The 22,908-nt window shown below is 43.3% G+C and overlaps 1 protein-coding gene across 3 annotated transcripts; it reads left to right on the top strand.

Annotated features, from left to right (window-relative positions):
* The first annotated feature begins 545 nt into the window (after positions 1–545).
* On the top strand, positions 546–22,403 carry LOC117255931 (girdin-like). 3 transcript variants are annotated; one of them, XM_033625185.2, is made up of 29 exons: positions 737–925; positions 1,008–1,099; positions 2,848–2,953; positions 5,918–5,987; positions 7,264–7,322; positions 7,420–7,503; positions 7,816–7,956; positions 8,218–8,393; positions 9,298–9,379; positions 10,501–10,659; positions 10,786–10,932; positions 11,088–11,232; positions 11,552–12,229; positions 12,325–12,530; positions 12,651–12,845; positions 14,097–14,227; positions 14,336–14,477; positions 14,999–15,172; positions 15,380–15,541; positions 15,686–15,963; positions 16,067–16,210; positions 16,321–16,507; positions 16,719–16,864; positions 17,061–17,153; positions 18,441–18,646; positions 19,273–19,350; positions 19,923–20,174; positions 20,368–20,430; positions 21,165–22,403. In XM_033625185.2, the coding sequence occupies exons 1-29, from the start codon at positions 863–865 to the stop codon at positions 22,271–22,273; spliced, it is 5,568 nt and encodes a 1,855-aa protein (XP_033481076.1). In that variant the 5' UTR covers positions 737–862; the 3' UTR covers positions 22,274–22,403. The 3 variants fall into 3 exon arrangements, with proteins under 3 accessions (XP_078022239.1, XP_033481076.1, XP_078022238.1); XM_078166112.1 differs by lacking the exon at positions 19,923–20,174; XM_078166113.1 differs by lacking the exons at positions 19,273–19,350; positions 19,923–20,174 and having other exon boundaries at positions 546–925.
* Positions 22,404–22,908: the final 505 nt, after the last annotated feature.

The raw sequence follows: 22,908 nt of genomic DNA, 5'->3' as shown, positions 1-22,908 counted from the left end.
AAGTTATTTTTGAGAAATTTGGCTCAACTATGTGAGTAAATTCAAATGACTAATAGTTTAAAGCATATTCAGAACTTTACAGAAAGTTGCTGCACATTGTTAAATATCCTCTTGATCATGAACAAACTATCATCTCAGTGTGTGAGTGTGTGATGTTGAAGTGGGTGTGTTAGCAGCAGGGTTGCTTTTGTTGCCGTGTGAAAGAGAAGCTGCTGCTGATGGGGAGGGGTGGGGGCGCCGTTGCCATGGTGACAGATTAAGGCAAAGATATTTCAGATAGCTCTATTTAGCACTTCTGCTGCAGTGGCTGCAAACTGTCCTGAGGGAGGGAGCGTTTCACGTTGTGCTGTCGACACTACGAGTTTAGGAATTAGGACATTTGGATAACCTGTCACTTTTGGTTGTTGGACATATTTTGAAATCAGTCATACATCAGAGCTAACTCTTTTGTGGGACGAGCAGGGAGGCTGGGAGGAGGAGGAGGAGGAGGAAAAGAAGGAGGAGGAGGAGGAGGAGGAGGAGGAGGAGGGGGGCTTACGGCAGATGCCTTTGCAGCAGAGGACCAGGGAGGATGTTAGTGTGTGTGTGTGTGGTGTTGCGGGACAAAATGCGGATAGGACTGTGCTTCAACTGTGTGGATGTAGCTGTTAGAGGAGTCTCTGAGTGAAAACACCGACAGTCTGAACCGCAGTGCCGAGAGGAGATACTCAACTAGTTAAAATAAGATGGATGGGACGATGAGGATGGTGCACTTCAGCAACACTTCTTCACTTGTGAAGAAAATGTAGCTGCTGCCAGTCTCTGCCTGACTGAAACATCTGGGATATTCTGTTGAGATTTATCACCCACAGCCTTTGTAACCATGGAGAGTGGAGTTTTTCTGCCCTGTCTGGATCAGTTCATGCTGAGCCCACTTGTCACTTGGGTAAGTAATGCAGAAGGCTCTCTGATTTCCTGCCAGACACTGTGATGTCAGCCTGTCATCCTGTATACTGTCCTCTATATAGGTGAAGACATTCGTGCCACATGATGGAGGCATGCACTTGGACTTCTCTGAATTACTGGATGGAGTCTTTCTGAATGACATAATGACACAAATGTAAGTCACCTCATGCTGCAGCTTTCTCACAGCTTGTGTTTCATTTGTCACATTTCTAATCTAGGCTGTGAGCACTGTCCTGATGGATGTTCAGATTAGTGGCCTGTTTTTCGAAGATGTTGTCTGTCATGCTTGATTCAGCATCTGATAATGATTTATTAACTTGAGTGCATCATTCAAATACTAGAAATCATCCTAATTAAGCCCACATCTTTTTTTAATAATTAGATATCTTCACCCCTCATCTATAGCAGCGACTGATACAGTATCAAACGTCTGCTAATACACAAGCTCTAACAGTACTGGCTTTGTCCCTCTGCAGCAATAAAGAGGATCTTTGTAGTCTGCAGCGGTCTTTAAATGCAACTTCCTCATTGCTTACAGGTTAGGGTTTCTTAAGAAATGTTAGAATTAACATGAAAGTTAGAGACACTGAGAGGAAAAAGACTGCAAATGGCCCAAGACATGAGGGCCATCATAGATACTGACAGGATGCTACTTACGAGATTATGATTTGGGTGCCTTATGTTCTGAGGGAATTACCCTCACCCTTGACAATTACTAACTGATGGTCCTCTGGCAGTTTGCAATGTGAGCTGACAGGTGGCGAGACGCTGTCTTTAGTCTTCACGTTGGGATGAAATTACACTTAAGACACTGACAGTAGAACTGAAATTGAAGAGTTGCAAAGAAAGGGTAAAAAAACTGATGACCCAATGCACTTGTGGATAACGCTGTCTAGCCACCCCAAGTCTACAGTATCCATTCATCCCACTTATCCCCCAGGGTCACAATAACCAGCTCTAAATGCAAAACAATGCTGTGCCGAGGGGAGGGGAAGAGGCGGGATAATCTCCTGGATTGGGAGACCCTCTGGGATTAGGGCCTTGTTGCTGGTGTTTAGTGGCACTGGGACACAGATGGGAGGGAGGGGGAGGCAGGGAAACAGGACAAACAGCACAGAGATGGAGAGCAGCATCTCTCGGTCATCCAATCTGTCTGAATCTTTTTCCCAGTTCTAAAAGAAATTGGAGCAATGTGCTTCAAATTTCAGTCCATTACTGTGCTAGCAACTGAGGGCGTTGGTTTTGTTTCAATATTGAGGGGACACATATGAAACGGGGGCTTTGGGGTCCTTCAACAGAAAATTTTGAGCACCAAACACTTGATTTCTTGCATTCTGGTGAATTTTTATGCACCAGACTACTTTTTCTGCATTCATTTATGGTGTAAATGTCTAATTATGTCAAAGTGAAAGTCCTCTGCCAGTTTGACGTTTATACTGGGGAGGACATGTTCTATGGTGGATGTGACCCCTGCATCCCCCTGAAATCTGCACCTAGCAACTGTTCCTGGGTAGCAAATTGAAGTCTGACCTATATAACTGCATAAAGCTTCCTGAATGATAGCATTTCAGCCGTAATGTATGACAGCTCAGCCCCAGACTACATTAGGCCCGAGCCAACAGCTCCCAAGAATCCAGCTAAAGGGTTTCCTTTGGGTGGAAAGTCCAATGCCACCCCCTTTGGCTCAAATACAGTGTGGTTTGTTGGCTGAAAAGAATGACGTCGCACAGGCTAAAGTTAGGAATGAATAGAGACCTCATACATGTTTTCACAGCGATGCCTGAGCCAAGACTTTTACCAGCTTGTAGCTTCCTCTCACTCCATTCCACTGACAACCATTTGTTTGAGCGTGAATAGTAGAAATGTCAAGTAAAATGCCTTTATGTTGCACCCCGTCTGCAGAAATCCCTCAGCTACACCTCAGGGTGCAAACAAAGTGAGCAGGGATCCAAGTCAGAGGATCCAGAACCTGAACTTCCTTGTTCAGCAAATCAAGACGTATTATCTGGTGAGTTTTGGATGTTCCCTCCCCTTGTTTTGCAGCCATATAATATGTTATATAATGTATCCATGCTGCAGGCTGTTAAGCTTTCCATCTCTCCCTACATGGGATTATCATATCTAAACATTTGACTTTTTCAATTGCCTCAGTTTTGCATCATCCATCACGCACACTCCATCCCACACATGCGCAAAGCCAGATAGTTGGTCGCACTTGTGTCCCAGCAGATCAACTAGTTCTTAAGATGCATGCCCTAAATATCAGCCAAGCACACACATCTGTGTTATCAGCACAGCAGCAAGTTTAGAGCCACAGTAAAGCTGCAGTCAGAGCCACAAACAGACAGAGCTTTAGAGTGACACATAAAGTCACGGGATTCATTGGCAAACACCACTGATGCTGAATCTTGGATTTGCTGTCTGTGTCAGAGTAATTAAGTACAATATGAGTTAAGCTTTCTTCTGTTAAGAGCACAAGAAAAGTAATTTCACTGAGAACAGGACACGCTCTTGAGATTAGCCCTGCAAAGGAATGATGGGGTTGTATATATATATTGGTACAGCAGGTTAATGGTATATCTAAAATCATCATATCTCATCACTGTTTATACTGTAGTTGGTCTTGGTAAACTCAGAGTCTGATTACTTCTTACCCACTCTAATCACTCTCAACCCAGCTCTCCATCCAAGGACCTAACAGGCAGGAAAAAACATCAGCATTCATTTATGCCTGAGACAGACTGCAGCTTTTTATGTATTCCTCTGCTCATTAAAATAACCCCTGAACAAGTGCAATGCAGTAAAAGTAGATGTAGGGCAGCTCTTGCATCTTTGAACTGCTGTTGTGAAAATCACGTCTATGCTGGTCTAATTTGGGTTGTTTTTATGTTGTAAGGTTAGCTGAAGGACTTGACTTCTCCACTGCTTGAAAAATAAGACAGAAAAGTCTCTAGAGTGATGCTAGCAGCTCTGCGAGGCCGGGCACAGCAGTGTGTTGAGCTGAATGCTACCATTTACATGCTCACAATCTCAATGCTAACATGCTAAATTTTAATATTTACTATTTATTGTGAACATGGTAAATATTATACTTTATTTTTATTATACATCTAGCACTGAACACATCAGCTAAAGACCCAGACATACCAAACAAGCATTAAAGAACTAGTAGCAATGTAGGCCTAATGTTGCATCACATCGCATCGCCATGGCCAAAAAGATACACATGAACACACCACAAAGACTACAGGCAACGGCTAACTAGCATGTATGTTCCAGGTCTGAAAGGAAATAACTCTCCACAGGAGCCATTAATGATAGTCTATTTTTGACATGTGTCATGTGAGTGGCTGTGGCTCATAGGTAGAGCGGGTCATCCACCAATTGGAAGATCAGCGGTTCAGTCCTCCAGCCTACATGTCGAAGCATCCTTGAGCAAGATACTGAACCCCAAATTGCTCCTGATGGTTGTTCCATTGGTGTGTTAAAAACTGAGTAGCAGGTGGCACCTTGTATGGTAGCCTCGGCCACCAGTGTGTGAATGTGTGTGTGAATGGCTGAATGTGACTCATAGTGTAAAAAGCGCTTTGAGTGGTCAGATGACTAGAAAGGTGCTATACAAGTGCAGGTCATTCAAAAAGGAAAACCGACAGGACAGATTCAATGCCAACGGTGAAGGACACCGACAGAAGCCCACCAAAGGCCTGACATTGACTGACAGTCATTCACCACCTTGGTGTGTTAGGTCCCTAAGACTGATTGGACTTTCATTAGTTTTGCAGGTCTTTTGGATAATTTAAATGTTTTGAGCCGATGGTGGTGCTACATGAGAAGTCAGGGGATCACCAAGGTGGTTACAATTCATTCTGAGGGGGACGTGATTGTCTATTAAATTCCACAGCAGTTGTTGAGATATTTCAGTCAAACCCCCAAATGTCAACCGTTTGATGGCACAAGAGGAAATGTCAGGGACCACCAAAATCATTAGGTTACATCATCTGGGAACCATGAATGTTTGTACTAGATTTCATGGCAATTATCCAGTTGTTGTAAAGGCATTTTACTAAGAAACAAAAAAGGCAGTTTAGTGGTGGCACTAGAGGAGAAATCAGGGACCACCAAAGTCAGCATGATTCATCCTCTGGAGGTGACGAATGCACGAAATTGTACAACATTTTTTGACTTGGTTTCTAGTGACATTTAGGAAAAACTGGTATGTCTTACACAGTTATCAGGATGAACGAATAGATAGACAGTAAGATGCACTTTTTGATCTAGTGCAAGGTCCTGTATTCTTATTATATTTCTATTTTCATCTTCTTCATTGTCCTCAAAACAAGCTTCTGTATCAAAGTTTTCTACTAACACTTAAAACTTAAAACAGTTTTACACTCCGTAATCACACTGAGCAAAGAAAGGAGAGAAGGATGTGAGATTCATGGCCACTCAGTTGAACTTTCCTTAAAGGGTCACGGTGGCAGTCACTGGAAAATGTAATTGTTGGTGCAGGGTGGACTAGATTACATCAAGGACTAAATGTCAGTTGTAGCTTTCCTTGCATATGGGAATTAGTAATAGTTTCCTGAACTTTACAGGGTGGAGATTAGGAGCTATCAACAATTACTGCACACGCACCAGCACACATCCTGTACACACACACATGACTGCAAGCTACTTATAGCCTGATACAAGGCTGTACCAAACACTTTTGGTGGATCTCACCCCTGCACCAGGGAAACTGGCTCTGTCATCTACCCATTCAGGGTGCTCCTCCATTTGTTGGCTGTGTTTCTATACATGTGTTGAAGCAGCTGCTATGCGCTGTACATACATACGTCCCTGTCCATTCAAGCACTTTGGCTAGACCGCAAGAAGTGTCCTTGTTTCAGTTTGGTCTAAAATGTTCCTATCTGCCTTTTTCCTCCACCCCATTTCCCTCGTTCCTCTCCGTTTCTCTCCTTTTCTCTTGCAGGATAATCTGAGACAGTTAATCATGATTCCTTTGCCAAACGTGTTGCTGCTTGGCAGGACTCCTTACTGTGGTATGCTCTTTTATTCCTCGTCTCTCCTCTCTATTGGAACTGCTAAGTCAGTATGTGGTTGGAAGCCTGATTAGTCTGTTTGCTGATACTCAATAAGCACTGCACTTATTTCCATTAAAGGAATACTTCACCCACAAAATGATCATTTCCTGTTACGTTGCATGCGTTTTGAAAGTTTTGTTTTTCTTGTGTGCCTCCACAATGAACGAAGAATCCAAAAACAGGGAAAACCTTGATGAATTTAAGCAAATGGAAGCAGTGTATAACAACAGCAAAATTATATTAGAACATCTGTGCAAAGTCTCACACAGCTTTTGAAGAGGCACATCTAGGCAAATGCATGCATTCAAACTCTGCCCAATGAAATGCATGAGTAGAGTTCAAGCACACATGTTTTCCCACGAGTGCTACTTACATGCAGACGTGTTTAAAAAGTAAGGTTTTAGTGAAAATACATGTTTTTGGGAAGTACTGAGCATAGAACTGGATAAATAAGACTTGGATTATACTGCATTAATTGTGTGAGAGTTTGTAAATGGATGTTTTAATATAGTTTTGTTGTCGTTAAATGCGGCCCCCATTTACTTCAATACATCAGGAATTTTCTCTGTTTTTTGGATTCTTCGTTCACCATGGAGGCATGCGAGAAAAACGTAGCTTTCTTCATAAATTCAAGGTAAAACAGGGAGAATAATTTATATAGAATGATCATTTTGTCGGTAGAGTATCCTTTAATTTACCTGAGATGTGGACATGCGTAATATAGACGTAGTGTCACTGCAAAACTGGTCAAATTGAAAGCTCTAAAAGAAAATGTCATTTAAGAAAATGATATATCCATCATTTTAAAAAAATATATATTACAACAGGTGTGTTGATGAAACTAAAGTCAGCTAATAGCGATCATGTAATTGTTAATTGCATAAAGGAAAAGGCAACAATGAAATAATCTTTGTTTCTAATTAGTGAGCAATGAAAGTCAGGTAGCATTTTCCCCCAAGCAGGCTTTCCAACACTGAAAGCAGTCAGCGTAAACTGGAAATGGTTACAGTATTTCCAAATGGACAGGCTGCTTTAGCTCTTTCTGATACAGGTTTAATTCAATTGCACTCTATCAGTCTGATAACCTCACTGCCTTGTGATGGTAAGGCTTTGGCAAGAAGTGACCCAAATTCACCAGCCAGCGCTCTATTCAACTTAAATCCATGCCAGCAGCCCTCAATACTTCAATCTGATAAGTTCTATTTCAGATAATGAACTTTTTTTCCCCACGCAGAACAAAGTCTGGAGGAGATGAAGACGCTTTTGCTGCTGTTGTTGGGCTGTGCAGTGCAGGTAAATGCCGACATGATGATTTTATTTGCAGAAAACCTCAAACAAAGTGACTGCGTGAGCTGTGGAGAGCTAAGTATGTTTCTGTTTTTGTTTTCAGTGTGAGAAAAAAGAGGAGTATATTGAGAGGATCCAGACGCTTGACTTTGACACAAAAGCTGCCATAGCCGTACATATTCAGGAGGTATCTGACTTCATATTACATGAGCTTTGCAATGCCACAGTTTTGTTGTACAGGAAGTCAGTTTGTATACAGTAGTCATGCTTAATAAAGAATACTGTATACAGTAGGTTTGTCTTGTTAGCTAAATATACTATGAGAGGAACAGTTTATATGAAATTCTTGGAAGTAATAAGGATTTATTGAGAAGAAAAATAGTAACTGTTTATGTCACTGTGGAGCTGCATCCTGAGGATCCTTTTGCCACTTTGTATTTTTTCACATTATATTTGGCTTTTTCCTGCGACCCTGACTGTCCTGTCCCATGTTAACCAGTTGACCCACAGTCAGGAGAATGTTCTGGATCTGCAGTGGTTGGAATCCAGCGAGATGCACCCGGATGAGCTGGAGGCCGTAGCGAGGAACATGGCCACGCACCTCCGAAATGTGCTGGACCAGAGGGACACCCATCTAGAGGTATATTGATTTTATTTCATCATTTTTTCAGATTGTTTAAGAGAAATGGGCATGTTTCATCTGAACATGTGTATGAATCTAAAAAATACTGTGTACATGAAGTCGTATTTTGGGTATAAAGTGTGCAGGATAAGACGTTAAAATTCTCTGTGGGAAGTGAAACTGTTAAATTAATTAAGCTTTAACAGTTGTACTCTGAGTGCTCAGATTTTAGGAGGTGAAGTGATGCTAAAGCTAATCTGTAACCAGCCCTTTTTGCAGACAATAGCAGAGCTAATGCAAGAAAAGGAAGGTGTGGTGAGCCTGCTGAATAGCCCCTCCAGCCCGCAGTCCGGCAGCTACTCTCCCAGCATGCAGCGGCAGACGGGGACTCAACAACACCTGGCAGTGGAGCTGGCTGACTCTAAGGCCAAAATTAGACGACTTAGACAAGAACTGTGAGTACCAGATAGTTAATTCTATTTAAAACTAATATTAGGGGAATTTAAAAAGATAAAAAAAAAATTGCATGAAATCAAAAATAGACACTGGTAGGAGTTGTCCATCCCCACAATAAGTGCTTGTTGAGTTTGATATAGTCTCTTGGTGTAGTATGAGTTTCAGTTCAGGATGGTTGTTAGAGTTAGAGTTAGCCTGTGCTCTGGGGAGCTGCCAATAGAGAGTGAATGAGAAACTGAGAGATACTACAGGATAAGAGATGCCCCTGGGAGTGTGGCCCACATTACTGCCCGCTTGGCAGGTTTCATGGCTGCGCACCACCACTGACCCACATTGGCTCTGCAATTCAGCGGATACTGCATGCACACACACACACACACACACACACACACGGACACACACACACACAAACCCTGATCCGATCAAGATCTCAGTCCCATCGCTGCTCTCCATCCCATCTTCTCAGCTGTATTGTCCTCTCTTGTTGGGATGCTCAGATTCACACACTGCTGCCTCTGAGCAAACACAATATCACTTAAAGCATCATGGATGGCCCTGGCCTTAGACAGTTCTCTCACGTGCATATCTGAACATGCATCTGTTTAGCAACAATATATGGGAGACTAAACAAATCGGGGTATAAGGAGCTTTATATTGAAATCAATTGTATGTAGGTTTGTGCAGTAGAAGTTTGTAGTTTAAGTTTTATAACACCAATAATGATCCTACTTGTTTTGAATTTGCCACTCAGCATTTTAAATTTGTTCCCTCATAACAGTGATTGAAATTAATATTTGTTTGGATCATTTTCAGTATTATAATATATCAAAATATTGCAGAAAAGTAGTGCACATTAACCAGCCCACCTGCTTGTCTCTCTGCACTTCACATCCGACCCGCCAGAGAGGAGAAGAGTGAGCAGATGCTGGACTGCAGACATGAGCTGGAGAACATGGAGGCAGAGCTCAAGAGGATCCAGCAGGAGGTTTGAATTCAGAAAAGACAAAGTATAAACTGCAGCTCCTTCTGATGGTGACACACAGTAACCTCCTGACCGCTCTGCAGATTACGCAGATTATTGCACACCACATTTTGCTGCAGAGCAGTGCTTAATGACAGCAATTTAAAGCTCTGAACTCTGACTGAGAGATACAACCAGAGCTTATATGGATTTGTCTGAACAGGAGATCTTCATTTGTATTCTCTGTTTAATCCTTGTGGCTGTACAAGTTAGCATGGTTAAAGTGTGCCCAACATCCAAACAGTTGTTGCATATTAAAGCAGCATTTATTGATTATTCGACCACTTTGGGGCAGCGGAACAAGCTAACACAACATCGACACATTATCACATTATAAAGTTGATCTGTCGAACATTGCTAGCAAATAGCTGCCTGTTTATACATCCAGCAAACAGAGCAACATTAGCATTCATTTGGAGTCGTGTTTCCATCCACATGATGAATGTAAATCCAATATTTACTCTCCTTTTAGTTCTGTTTTTTTTTTCTTCACCAACCCCTCAGGGAAATATCTTACTTTTTTTGTTGCTAAATGCTCCACCAACTAGTTGCTTACTTTGTTTGTACTCAGTTTGTAGTACAGAACAGTAAAGTAGCGGACCATAGGAAAAAAATGAGCTGAAAGGCATGCAATGTGAAGGGAATACTAAAGGGTAGGGTAAGAAGGGTGTGTTTCTAACTCTAACTAACAACAACCTGTGCACCATACGTCACATAGCTTACCCCACAAAGGAAAGAACAAGGGAACAAGAAAAACATAGGAAAAAACCTTTGTACACAATAAAGTCTATTTACAAGATTATTTATAACAAATGCTAATCTTACGAATGGACACTTTGGCCTTGCAGCTTTTATAAATCATTCAAAATGTTCAACATTGTACTCTTATACTCTTATGCCATGTATTATAAACTGGTCTTTTGAGATCTCCAAAGCCATTAATCATTAATCAATGCAGCTTTAAATACAACTAACGAAACAAACTGACAATGACAGGAAACCGTCATATGCCGATTGAGAAAGATTGATGCAGAGTGCCATTAAGTGTTTGCTAGAAATCATGCCTGTGCCTGAACCTTCACCAGAACTCCCAGCTGCTTGTGGACGCCCGTGCAGCCCGCACCTACCGTGACGAGCTGGACGCCCTGAGAGAGAGAGCCATAAAGGCAGACAAGCTGGAGAGTGAGGTGGGACGCTACAGGGAGCAACTGCACAAGATGGAGTTCTACAAGGCCAAAGTGGAGGTTGGAGCAGTCTCATAAATGCTTTACCAGGAATATTAAGACATGAATTCTGATTATATATATGCTTGGAACTTACTAAATTACTAAATCTTTTGATACATTTTTTGTATGTGTGTGTTTTTTCAGGAGGTAAAGGAGGATAACAGGGTGCTACAGGAGACCAAAGAGGTGTTGGAGGATCAGTTGGCGGGTTGGAGGGCACGCTCAGATAAAATCCACCAGCTGGAGAAACACGGTCTGCTGCTGAAGGCCCAGGTCCATGACATGGAACAGGTCAGACATCTGCACACAAGGAGAGTAGTAGCAGTATAAAAGGAAAAACACTGATGCATAAGTCCTCTTGAAGATTTAATGATCATCCAGTCCTTTCTGCGGCTGGACAGAATCTGTCCTCATACCTCTGCTGATACTTTGTGTCTCCACTCCAGGAGAGGGAGGCAGATCGGAGGCGCATTGAGGATCTGCAGGAGGAGAACCTGGCTCTGTGTTTGGCTCAGAGGAGGAGCATGGAGGAGTCCCAGCATCTGGGCTGGGAGTTAGAGCAGCTGTCCAAGACCACTGAGAACTCTCAAGGTAAGAGCTGGTGATACAGTAAGATGAAGTAATGAGAGAACTAATAGATGGGATTGTTTGGAATGGTGAGGGTAAGTAAAGAAAAGGATACATAAATTATGTTATGTTATATTGTGAAATATCTTGTTGAAGAACCTCTTTAAGGGCATCAAATACCTCTCTCCAATATAAACCTAACTTGGGACATTGCCATAATATACAGGTGTGATTGGCAGTGCATGTTCCACAGTTTCTCCAACATGAGCTGGACAACTAGTCTTATATTCTGTCTCAAGTCCCCACAGTCTTCAGTTAATTGCCCATATATGTTTGTGTGAAGGTCAGCAGACTCTGAGCGAGGAGGTGAGTGAGAGGACCCGCAGTCGGATGCTGAAGCTGGAGAAGGAGAACCAAAGTCTCTTAAGGACCATAGAGGAATTCAGAGCCGCCTCTATAACCAACAGTGCGCAGCCCAAACATGGCCACCACCTTCAGTATGATCATGTCTGCCAGGTGGTGTGTAGCACCAACAACTGTACCTCATCAACAGGTGAACCCATGAGGTTGCAAACCTCCTGCTCAAATATACAAAACCGCACTAATGTATTCCCACTCAACACAGTAACACAGCAGCTGCTGAATGGAAATTCAAACTGCCATCATCCACTCCATGCAGAGGAGATAGAGGGAGTCCAGAGTGAGATCCTCCTCACAGATAATCCAGACCTTCATATTCAGGAGAAAGGACAGCTAGAGGACGGAGACAGTGGAGATCATTTCAGAGAACTGATGTCTGATCTGGAAGTCTTAGAGAACAATCACAATAGGCTCCATTGTTTTGTTGGATCACATGATCGCTCCTCTGGCTCAAAGAGCAGCAGTCCCAGCCACGACAGCATCTTCACAGGTCTGCCAACACGTTCCTCCTATGCCAGCAAACACACACAGCGGCTGGAGGCCAAGTGCAGGGCCCTAGACACAGTTAATCAGCATCTACAGACTTCCCTTGATAACACTGGTAGGTTCTGCGGATCAATTCAACATTAAAGAGAGAGATGCAATCATGCAATTACTAATTTGTTCATTTCTCCTACCCATCCTCCATCTCTCTAGACCGTAAAGTTCAGCGCCTAGAGGCAGAAGTTCAGGAGCTGGAGGCAGAGAACCAGAGTTTGCAGGCCACTTTAGAGGAACTTCGGATCTCTGTGCGGCGCCTGGAGCAACTTGAAACAGAGAAGCAAAGCCTGGAGCAAGAAACCACAGTCCTGGAGAGGGAGAAGAGGCAGCTAGAGAAAGAGAATCGACGACTCCGCCAACAGGTAGGTAGGCTTGCTTTCTAAAGGCAAGGTGCCAGGTGCTAACCTATGGTAGGATAATGTTTGGAAGACTTATAGTGCTCTTGTATAAAATAGCTACTGTTCTACCATCCTCTTTCTCAGGCTGAAATCCAGGAAGCCAACTTAGACAGCAGCAATGTGTGTATGGCCAGCCTGGAAAGGGAGATGCGTTTTCTTGTAAAGGAGGTGGAGGGGTTGAGGGAGACTGCTGAGAGGGTCAAAGGCCTGGAGAGAGACAACAGAGAACTGACCAAGCAAGCCGCTATCGACCAGAGGACCCTGGCCACCCTCAGAGAGGTGAGGGGGGGGAGTCTGTGCTGTCTGTTTTTTCTCTTTTTTTGTGCTGACTGATTAAATATCTGCCCTGACCTAACCTGATGTGTCACTGATAATGCTGTGCTAATGTTTTTTACAGCAGCAGTGCCCATGTGTTTCACAGGGGTTCACAGGGGAATTTACCTTTAGCAAGATTTTATCTGCATACCTCACGTGTAATAGGATCCACAACTCATCAAACTCTACGAGCATTTGATTTGAAAAATTAGATAAAAGCAAGTAAAAAATACTGCAAAGTGTATGTTTATTGTTGTGTCACAGTGGCGGCAACTTAGCCAGGTGTCAAGAAACCATCTCTTGTGAAGGTAATTTTATTAACAAATAGTCAGAAAAAGATTATGAACATTTGGTTCTGTGGATTATAGGTTTGGTTTTGGTTAAAACTTACATTGCTTACATTCTTTCAACCACCAGGGGCCGTACTCACAAACATTCTGAGAATACTCTCCTCCTTACTTAGGCTAAACATTTTTAGTAAGAAGTCCACGCTTAGGAGTGATTTAGGAAAGTTCTAAGAGCAAATCTGACCAAGGAAGGGACAGAAACTTTTACCGTAGTGAGGAGGTGTGGTTGACCCTATTGCTAGTTATGACACATTCTTTTAACAGATGCGATTGGTTGTCACAGATTTGTGAGCCTCCAATGTGTGGACACCCCATTTTATTTCTGGTGTTATAGCTTTATTGAGTTGGGTGGAAAATGTGTGTGTATCCCTAATGAGATCAACCACCCATATTATCCCTGAACAATCTCATCTGTAGCATTTAATTTACTCACTGTCATTCAGCGTTTGGAGAATATTTCTCTGACCTCTTTGTGTTTCCATTTTCTCCTGTGATTAAGAAACTCTTAAGCCTCTTAAAGGTCCTCCCTACTCCTGACAGTTTTTCACCTTAGGAGCTCTTTTAAGGTCTAAGATGCTTTGTGAATTACTTTACAAGGATCTAGTCTTAACCTTAAGGGTAATTAAAACTTTAAGGGGAAAGAAAACATTACAATTATTAGAATTTTCTTTTCTTCTTCATTAGAATTTCGTCACTAGGAGCAACTCTTTGTACTAGGTACCTTTGTGAATACAGCCCCAGACCTCCAAAGATTTATTTTTTCCCAAACAGATTAATTCAATGAGCTCTGGATGTTTTAATTCCAAAACTGTCAATAAATGTCTTTGTGTTTTTTTTTGTGTACTCCACATCTACTTTCCATCTTTAGGAGCTGGTGAGCGAGAAGCTGAAGACCCAGCAGAGAGACAATGAGCTGGAGAGGCTGGCCCATGAGTTGGAAATGAAGGTCCTGAACCAGGAGAGTGCACAGCATGCTGAACAGGAGTCACCAGACAGCAGGTGCTTACATACTGCTTGGAGTTCCCAACATTTTAAGTGAATATGGTAAGAAATAAGGAGTGTTATAATGCCAGAGTTGGTACAAAATTCTGTATTTCCTCTATGCAGCAGGTTCAAGATGCTTGAGTCAGAATTGGAGTCGTCTCTGAAAAAATCTCTTCAGATTAAAGAGGACAAGATGGCAGCTTTGGAGGCTCGTCTGCAGGAATCCTCCAACCTGAACCAGCAACTGCGCCAAGAGCTCAAGACTGTAAGTCATGTCATAAAATTAACCTTAACAGCTCATTTATACTCCCTTTACATATTAAAATAGATTTGGTTCCCAAGTGGTCAAGCAGTGGTTCCCAAGTTCCCAACTGGTCCAGCCATGGGGTCCAGAGTCCTCCTTAGTCATTAGTACAAGGTCCACACAGCTTAATACACTCTTTCGATCTTCCAATTGGAGGACGACCTACTGTGGCTCATCTGCTGTGAGCTACAGCTGCCTCAAAAAGACTCAAAATGACCACAAAGAGACACAAAACCACAAAAAGATGCACAACGACTACAAAGAGATGCAAAACAACAACGAAAATTAGGCGAAACCACCACAAAGTCTGTGTGTCTTGCTCCTGTGCAGGAGAGTTGGTTGGGCCTTTTTGCATGTCTGTGCAGGGGCCCTGTTGTCTCATAATCCGCCCATGCCTGTTAGTGTCCAATTTGAGAAAAACCTCTTTAAAAAATTCATTGTATATTGTACATTGCTACAGATCCAAGTGTTTGACCCCACAGGTAAAACTGAGCTATGAGGCCCTGCAGCAGAGGCAAGAGGAAGAGTGGACAGCATCGAGTTCCACCCCTCCAAGAGAGACTGGCAAGGCAATGAGCGAATGGCTGCGTGAAAGCCAGGAGGCCACCAAAGAACTGCTGAAGCTCAAGGACCGTCTCATCGAAGTGGAGAGGAATGTAAGTAGTTGGTCCTCATTAGAGTAAATGACCTATATAGTGACCCATTTATAAAATGGTAAAATTGGCTCTTAAACTCACTCGCACTTGCTTTTGGTGTTAATTAATGTTAATAATAGACCAACAATGTGCTGCAGGGCATGAAGTTAACACAACCTCCTGGTTCTAATGTCATATTTTACAATAATCTTCTCTTGTCCTCCTCAGAATGCGACACTGGAGGCAGAGCGCCAGGCTACACAGGCCCAGCTGAAGCAGCTGGAGAGTCAGTCTGACAGTCAGCAGGCTCAGATCCTTGCCTTGCAGAGGCAGGCTGCCTCACTGCAGGAGAACAACACAGCCCTGCAGACACACAACGCTAACCTGCAGGTGCCACTTTAACACACACTATTCTCTGTGGTACACTTACTGTGACAGCCCCTGTCCACACATACTTATATTCAAGCCTCTACATCAGTACACACTGATATGTAACATTAACTCCTAATCAACTGGGCCCCTTTTCTTCTTCAGGTGGAAAAATCTACTCTGAACTCACAGAGTGCCTCCCTCATGGCCCAGAATGCTCAGTTACAGCAGCAGCATTTGGGGACAGAAAGCGAGCGGGATGGTGCCATACGGGAACGCGAAGAGATGCGTGGTGTTCATGAGCAGCTGTTACGAGATCACGAGCGGCTGGCAGCTCTGCATGAGCGGCAAGCCATGGAGTATGAGGCCCTGATGGGCAAGCAAGGCTGTTTGAAAAACGCCCATCGCACACTGGAGCTGGAGCATCGCACACTACAGGACAGGTAGGGGAAAAAGAGACACAGCCACGACCTAGGAACTATCATTGAATTGTCTATGCAGTACGAGATCCCTGTATGTTCATGTGTGTGGTGGGTGTGTCTTTAGGTACAATAACCTGTTGCAGCAGCGGACTAAGTTAGAAGACCTGGAGAAAGCCCTGAAGGAGGAGCAAATGAGGATGGCTCTGGAGAAAGAACAGCACAGGACCACTGCTGCTGAGTGTTGCAGGCTCCGTGATGAGAAGGACTGGTGAGGAGGCACAAGGAGCATATACACACTAATGCACACCTAGACTAATGCATGATTGCTGGCTCACACAAAGGGATAAACATCACTGTGTACTGTATCTCTTCTTTAAGGCTGAACCAGACATACCGTCAGCTTCTTAACGATAATGAGTTGCTGACGGCGGATCACAAACAGCTCAAGAGCCAGCTGAATGAGGCCAAGCTGGAGCACACCTGGCTGGAGGCTGACTTCTCCAAGCTCAAGAAGGAGTTCCAGCAACTGGACATCACCTCCACAAAGCTCACCAACCAGTGTGAGGTACTGACATGCAGCAGTGTTAATGCTTATTAAATAATACAGATTTACCTTGTAGTTAACTATTAACCTGAGCACAAACACTATTTAGAGTCAGGGCTGCATTCACTCAATAAGCTGGTGTTCTGTATAGTGCTTTTTTTCATTTTAAGGATTTCACAGTAGTGTGTGTTTCACATGTGCACATATGACTGCTTGTCAATGTGATGTGTAGCTGCTGAGCCAGTTGAAGGGCAACCTGGAGGAAGAGAATCGCCACCTGCTCAGCCAGATCGAGACCCTGATGCTGCAGAACCGAACCCTGCTGGAGCAGACTATGGAGAGCAAGGATCTGTTTCACGTTGAAGAGCGACAGTATATGTAAGCTAACATGGCCAAAACCGTGACAAGATAACGTAGCATTAAAAAGGGTCTTGTGTTGATTTACACCATATTACACTAATTTGTTAATGAGCTTACACACTACTGAGAAACAGCACAAAAGGTACCAAAGTACAATAGACGTCAGGCCCTCAATTATAACAGATGACCTATCTATCTGCCTGTCTCTGCTCAGTGACAAACTTAATGATTTGAGGAGGCAGAAGGAGAAGCTGGAGGAAAAGATAATGGACCAGTACAAGTTTTATGAGCCGTCGCCTCCTCGCAGGTAAGATGCCTATAATAGTGATGGCTATGATTTCTTTTTACTATAACTGTGGTGAAATGACTGGGCTTTCTGTTCTCACATTCAGCACTTGTTATATTTTGGTCACTATGAGGTACTTGGCTAATTGACAAGAATCTCAAGTTATGTCATTTAAGTTCACACATTACAGTTCATATCTACAGTAATTTGATTGGTCAAGAAATATTTTTAGTGTAGTCAATGATACAGTGAGCTCCATCGGTCTTTGAAAAGCTGGTCATGTTTGTCAACATGCTAATTGTCTTACTCACATTAGCTTATTTTTGTGCTTCCACACCGACAACAGCCATTGCCAGAGCCATTATGTCAGTGCCTTGAAGGAAATTCTTTGAATTTGGCACAAATGTTCACTGGACTCAAGAATTATTTGATGAGATTTTGGTGGTCAAAGGTCACTGTGACCTTACAAAACACGTTCTTGGCTATAACTCAAGAATTAAGATGCTAATTATGACAAAATTTCACACAAATGTCTAACAGGATAAAATGATAAAGGGGTGGCATTTTATACCCAAAAGGTCAAAGGTCAGTTTCACTTTGACATCATAACTTTCTGCAAAAATACTTTTAGGCCATTGCTCAACACGATAACTCAGGAACAGAAGGCGAGACATTTGGTTAGATACTGAATTAGTGACACTAATTTTGGGTGATTATAAAAATCTCTGCTGCAGCTGCTGAGTTGAAGATGTGTGTGAATCATCCATGTTTTATAATATGGGGCTTCTCTACAGCATCCATATCTGACGAATCTTCAACTGTCATGGCTGCATATAAGTCTGGACAGACATGAATATAAACTTTAACCTGACTAGTTGGCAGAGGCATATAACCGCGAGGCAGTAATTCTAGTTTTAACTCTGTTTTTGGTCTCCACCAACTTCCTGAGGGAAATAAATCTTTAACTGCTAAGTGCTCCACTATGTTCACCAGCTTGTTATTAAGTTGCCTGTCTGTTGTGTGGTAGTGGGCAAGTAGACTACTGTGGGTTTATCAGAGCTTTTCACTTTAAAAAAAGTGCAGCCCAAAATGTTGCTATAAGGGCTGTGAAGTAAACCAAAACAATTAGCTGCAAGATGCTAAAATGCTCCGTAAAGTTAAGAAGAACTGCAACATTTTTAAGATAAGAATATTGATAACAGCAGATTTGAGTATGCATTGTTTAATCTGAATATGAGACAAAAATTAACATTCATAGCTAGTCCAGTTCCAGATCCAATCTCTTCTTGTATATCTGCCCTTCCACAGACGTGGAAACTGGATTACTCTGAAACTGAAGAAGTTGATTAAATCCAATAGCCGTGAGCATGGACTCAACCGCCCTCCTACACCTACACACTCAGGTGTCACAGAGCCGCACCTCCCCTGTCACGACAACAGCTCTTTCATCAGCTCAGATGGCTCCGGAGGCTCAGCCTCAGCAGGTGATGCCATCTCACCCCGACGAAACAGCAGTGAGTATGGCTTTCTTGAATTCACCACATCATCTCCCACTGACTTGGCGGAACCAGTGTCTTTAAAGTGCCAAAGTCCCTCCATCACCGCTTCAACCATAGACCTGGAAGTAAGATCATCATCAGAGGCAGGGCACAAAGATCATTCAGGAGTGTGTACATGTCAAGTTCAGCTCACAGCCAAGAGACAGAGAGGTTCATCTGCACATGAAGCTGTATCTGTAGGACGAACATCCTCCCAGGCTTTGATAAAACTTCCCCCTCCACCTCAGCATTTTTCAAGGAAGTGTGAAAACTTAAATGGATAAATGGATTTTAAAGTAAAACAGTGTAATAAATACTCAAGTAATGCATGTATTGCAGTGTGTTTAAAAAATAAGCATGTTTGTGTGTGTCTCATGTCCCAAGGGTCATTCATGATGATGCATGATGTGTGTGAACTTTCCTCAGCAAACCTCAATATGTCTTCCCTGTGTCTTACTTGTTTCTTAATGTGTTTCTTCACTCCTGCCTTCCTCCTTCCCCGTATCTCCCCCTTCTGTCTCTCTCCTCCCTTACACCCCTCCCTCTGCTTGCATCCATCCCTTTGTCTGCCTCCCATGTGGCTGCACTTTGCTGTTAAAAAGCCACCAAAATGTTTCCCCGTATGAGGAACAGGCTGAAGGACAGAGACAAAGTCAAGTCCCTCTTCCGTCGTTCCATGTGTAAGAAAGATTGTGGTCCGGTGTCTACCCTCATCTTGACTGTCGCCTTTTATTCACTGCTAACTTGATAATACTAAGTGTAACTGTGCTTTATTTTGTTTCTACTGCACACCATAACACCAATGTAACCTTAGTCTGAGTAGGATTCATCATTGTCAGCCAGGGTGCTACACAACAGGTGTAAAATCAGCAGTCATATGTTAGTAACGTGTCCATGCCAACCTTATTTCACCGCATTAACTTCACTAAGTTAGAAACTATATGACATACTTCAACCCGGGTGGCACTTTTGAGCAGAGTGGCTATATTTGAAGACAATCTGGGGTATTTTTTCAGAGGTCAAAGAAATGCTGCATTGCAGGAGGGCACTGACGCTGCATGAGCTCAGCACTACCAGGAGGCAGCTGTACTGTAGGGATTAACTGTATAAAACCACAAACAAGCCATCCCCGTCTCCATGTTTTCCACACCATAGAACAAAAATACCTCCTAATCTCCAAGGCCAGTTCACCTGTCTATCCCCCTCCCTCATTCACTCCCCACTTCTTCCACTCCTTGGTCCAACAATGCAGCCCTGAGCAGCTTGGCGTACCCCTCGGCCCTGTTGGAGGAGGAGCGGTGGGCAGGCAGCTCAGAGCGGCTGGAAGGGTCAGAGGCAGACGGGGAGGAGGACGGGAAGAACGCATTGTCCTCATCCCTCACCACATCCATCTTGTCCATCCTCCACCTTAATTTTCCCACCACTCAACCATCCGGCCACGTCACAATCCCAACCACAGACACCACCGACACTGTTCCAGATGTTTCTGAAGTCTGGGTGACAGGTAGAGGCATTCACGAGCTACTGATTTGTTTCATGTCATCTTCATTAGTTAGATTCTGAAGTAAAGTGTGTAGGAGAGTAGAGCAAAGACACCGCTCCTGTGTGCTTTTCTTGTTTTAAGCATAGAAACTAAAGTGTTGGAAAGTGTCAGTCGCTCGTAACCGTTAAGTGATTTCTCATTCTATGCCCCACAGACAAGGATTCAAGTGACAGTGCTGTGCCATCTGGATTTGAGGACAATGACGAGCAAAACCACGGTAAAGCCCCGTGGATACTCGTTTAGAGGATTCAGCAAGCATACAGATGTATTACCAGCTCTGGAATTAGAGCAAATCCATCAAATTGCAATCATGACCTTGTTTCATATTAATCTCTGTGCTGACGACAGAGGCCAACAACTGTTAGAGAAAGACTTGAGTTTGCTGTCCTCTGGTGGTCATTAAATATACAATCATATATACATATTTTTCCTCATAGAGCTGTTTATCAATCTAGATTGATTTGGTGTGAGTTGCAGAGTGTTGGACTGTGTGTTTACTGCTACTAAGTCACCTAGAACCACCGAGCTAATTAACATTACAGCTCAGCTGAAGTGGATGCCATTAATGTTTACATTTCACACTGTCACAATCGGGAGCCTCTTGCCCATGAGTAGATGCACGCTTCCTTCTGCGCAGTGATACACTCAAGTGTAGTAGTAGTTTGGTAGAAAGAAAATAGTTCCTGCATGAAACTGCTCACAACAAGGTCTGTGGATTATCTTGACTGACCAGGTCATGATTCCTGAAATTAGAAATTTATTTTTTGGCACTTTGAGCACCACAAGCCGAGTGCCATCTAGTTTCATTATATTTAAGAGAAGGCAGACATCTCTGCAGCCGATATCTCCAACACTATCTTGATACAGCCCATGTGTTTTTGTGATTAAGAGAAAATTTGTGTATATATTCTATTGTTACCCCATAATAAAACCTTTATAATCTCTTTCCAGGGCTGAATGGCGTCCCGAGTCGAGCCCATAGTGAGAGCAGCGGAGAGTTCAGCCTGAGCCTGGAAAATGAGCCATGGTCAAATGGCAGCAGCCCTGTCCAGCAGCCTCCATCACGCCGCTGCTCCGCCTCCTCCTTCCAGCCCCCCAGTGATACCTCCACTCCCCAACACACACAGAAGCAGCAGCAGCAGCACAAGGAGAAAGCCTCAACTATGCCCGTCACCAACAGCCAGAATTCAGATATCCAGTCTACACCAAAACATAAAACTCCTGGGCTCTCCCAGGACTTCTGGCTCACAAGGGGTACAAAGAGCATCCGGAGGGTGTCAAGAGGGAAAGTGATGCGTCGCTCGTCAGATTCAGCAAGCTCAGTCAAAATTGACCCAGGGCTCAATGGGATGAATTCAAAAATGACCTGTGGCCAAGCTGAAACTACCCGAGCCTTAGCTTGTTCCCCTATCACAGTGCTGTACGTTCAGGGTAAGTCATCCTCAATGTCTGGCTGTCTCAACTGCTTCTCCACCCCTCTGGGGAAAGAGGGGCGACTCAAAGAGCCCAGGTCACCCAAAAGTCTCCCCCGAGCCAGCAGCGTCATTTCCACAGCAGAGGGATCATCCCGACGCTCCAGTGTAAATAGTGACTGCAGGGTTACAGTTAAGACTGACCTGCTCTCTGCCCAGGTTACAGAGGGGAGCAACAATCAGGAGGAAGTAGCGAGTCAACCTAAACCAGAGACCAATAACAGTGAGCCTGAGCCCATTCCTCCTGTCAAACCTCCCAGAGACCCAACAATTGTTGTTCCAACAGATGACCCCAAATCCCCTGTGCAGGAGTCACTCTTTGGCTCCTCATTCACGTTCAACTCCGTCTTCTCAAACACGATCTTCAGTGATTCTGTGGTCACAACCACGACCAGCCTGGATGCTCTTGACAACAACCAGACCTTCCTCTGTCTGGATCCATCTCAGGTGCAGAACTGTCCACTTGAGAGCCAGGAGGCTGCTCCTAACACACCACAAACACTGCTCAATGTGGAGAATGGGCAGAGTCAAAATGCAGAACATGCAGCCGGGTTGGAGGAGAGGGACAAGCAGCTCGCAATTGCATGAAAACAGCTGTCACATCATGTCATATCATGTCATTCAAATAAACAGGAAGCTGCAAAGCCACTTTTCATCACATTAACTGAAGCACACAATTTAAGTCACTGTAATTTAGTGTGATCGCATTTAATTCCTCTGACTACCTGAGTATACAGTCATATGTAAAGGTGTAAATGAAAATATGTTTATTTGGTTGTGATGTTTTCTCTTTTTATATTGCTTTAGTAAAAGTACTAGCTCTTATTATGCTCTTATATTAATATACCTGAGTAGTAGCTCAACAGATTGACAGTTTTATCTTTCTTTTTTTGTACAAATTCTGTTAAGTGAATGACATTTTGGTAGATGTTCTCTTTTGCTTATTTAAAATTAGATTGTGACTCAAGCCTTTACTTTACCACACTGACAATCCTGTTAAGTTTTTTTGTGTTTGCCAAACATGTTATTGATTTCTGCTGTTTCTATTTATGTCCTGCCATTCAGACAGAACTTTTAAATTATTATATGTCGACTGCTGTGTCTGTTGTTAAATTTGAGCCCAACGTTCATGTGTGAGAAGCTGTACATCTTGTAAAATAGGACGTGTACCTGAATGCTATTTTCCCTTAAATAAAAGCCCCTCTATGTAAACGGTGTATCTG

The sequence above is a fragment of the Epinephelus lanceolatus genome, chromosome 3 (assembly GCF_041903045.1).
Source record: "Epinephelus lanceolatus isolate andai-2023 chromosome 3, ASM4190304v1, whole genome shotgun sequence".
NCBI classification, from domain to species: domain Eukaryota; kingdom Metazoa; phylum Chordata; class Actinopteri; order Perciformes; family Serranidae; genus Epinephelus; species Epinephelus lanceolatus.
This window is presented reverse-complemented; position numbering and strand designations above follow the sequence as displayed.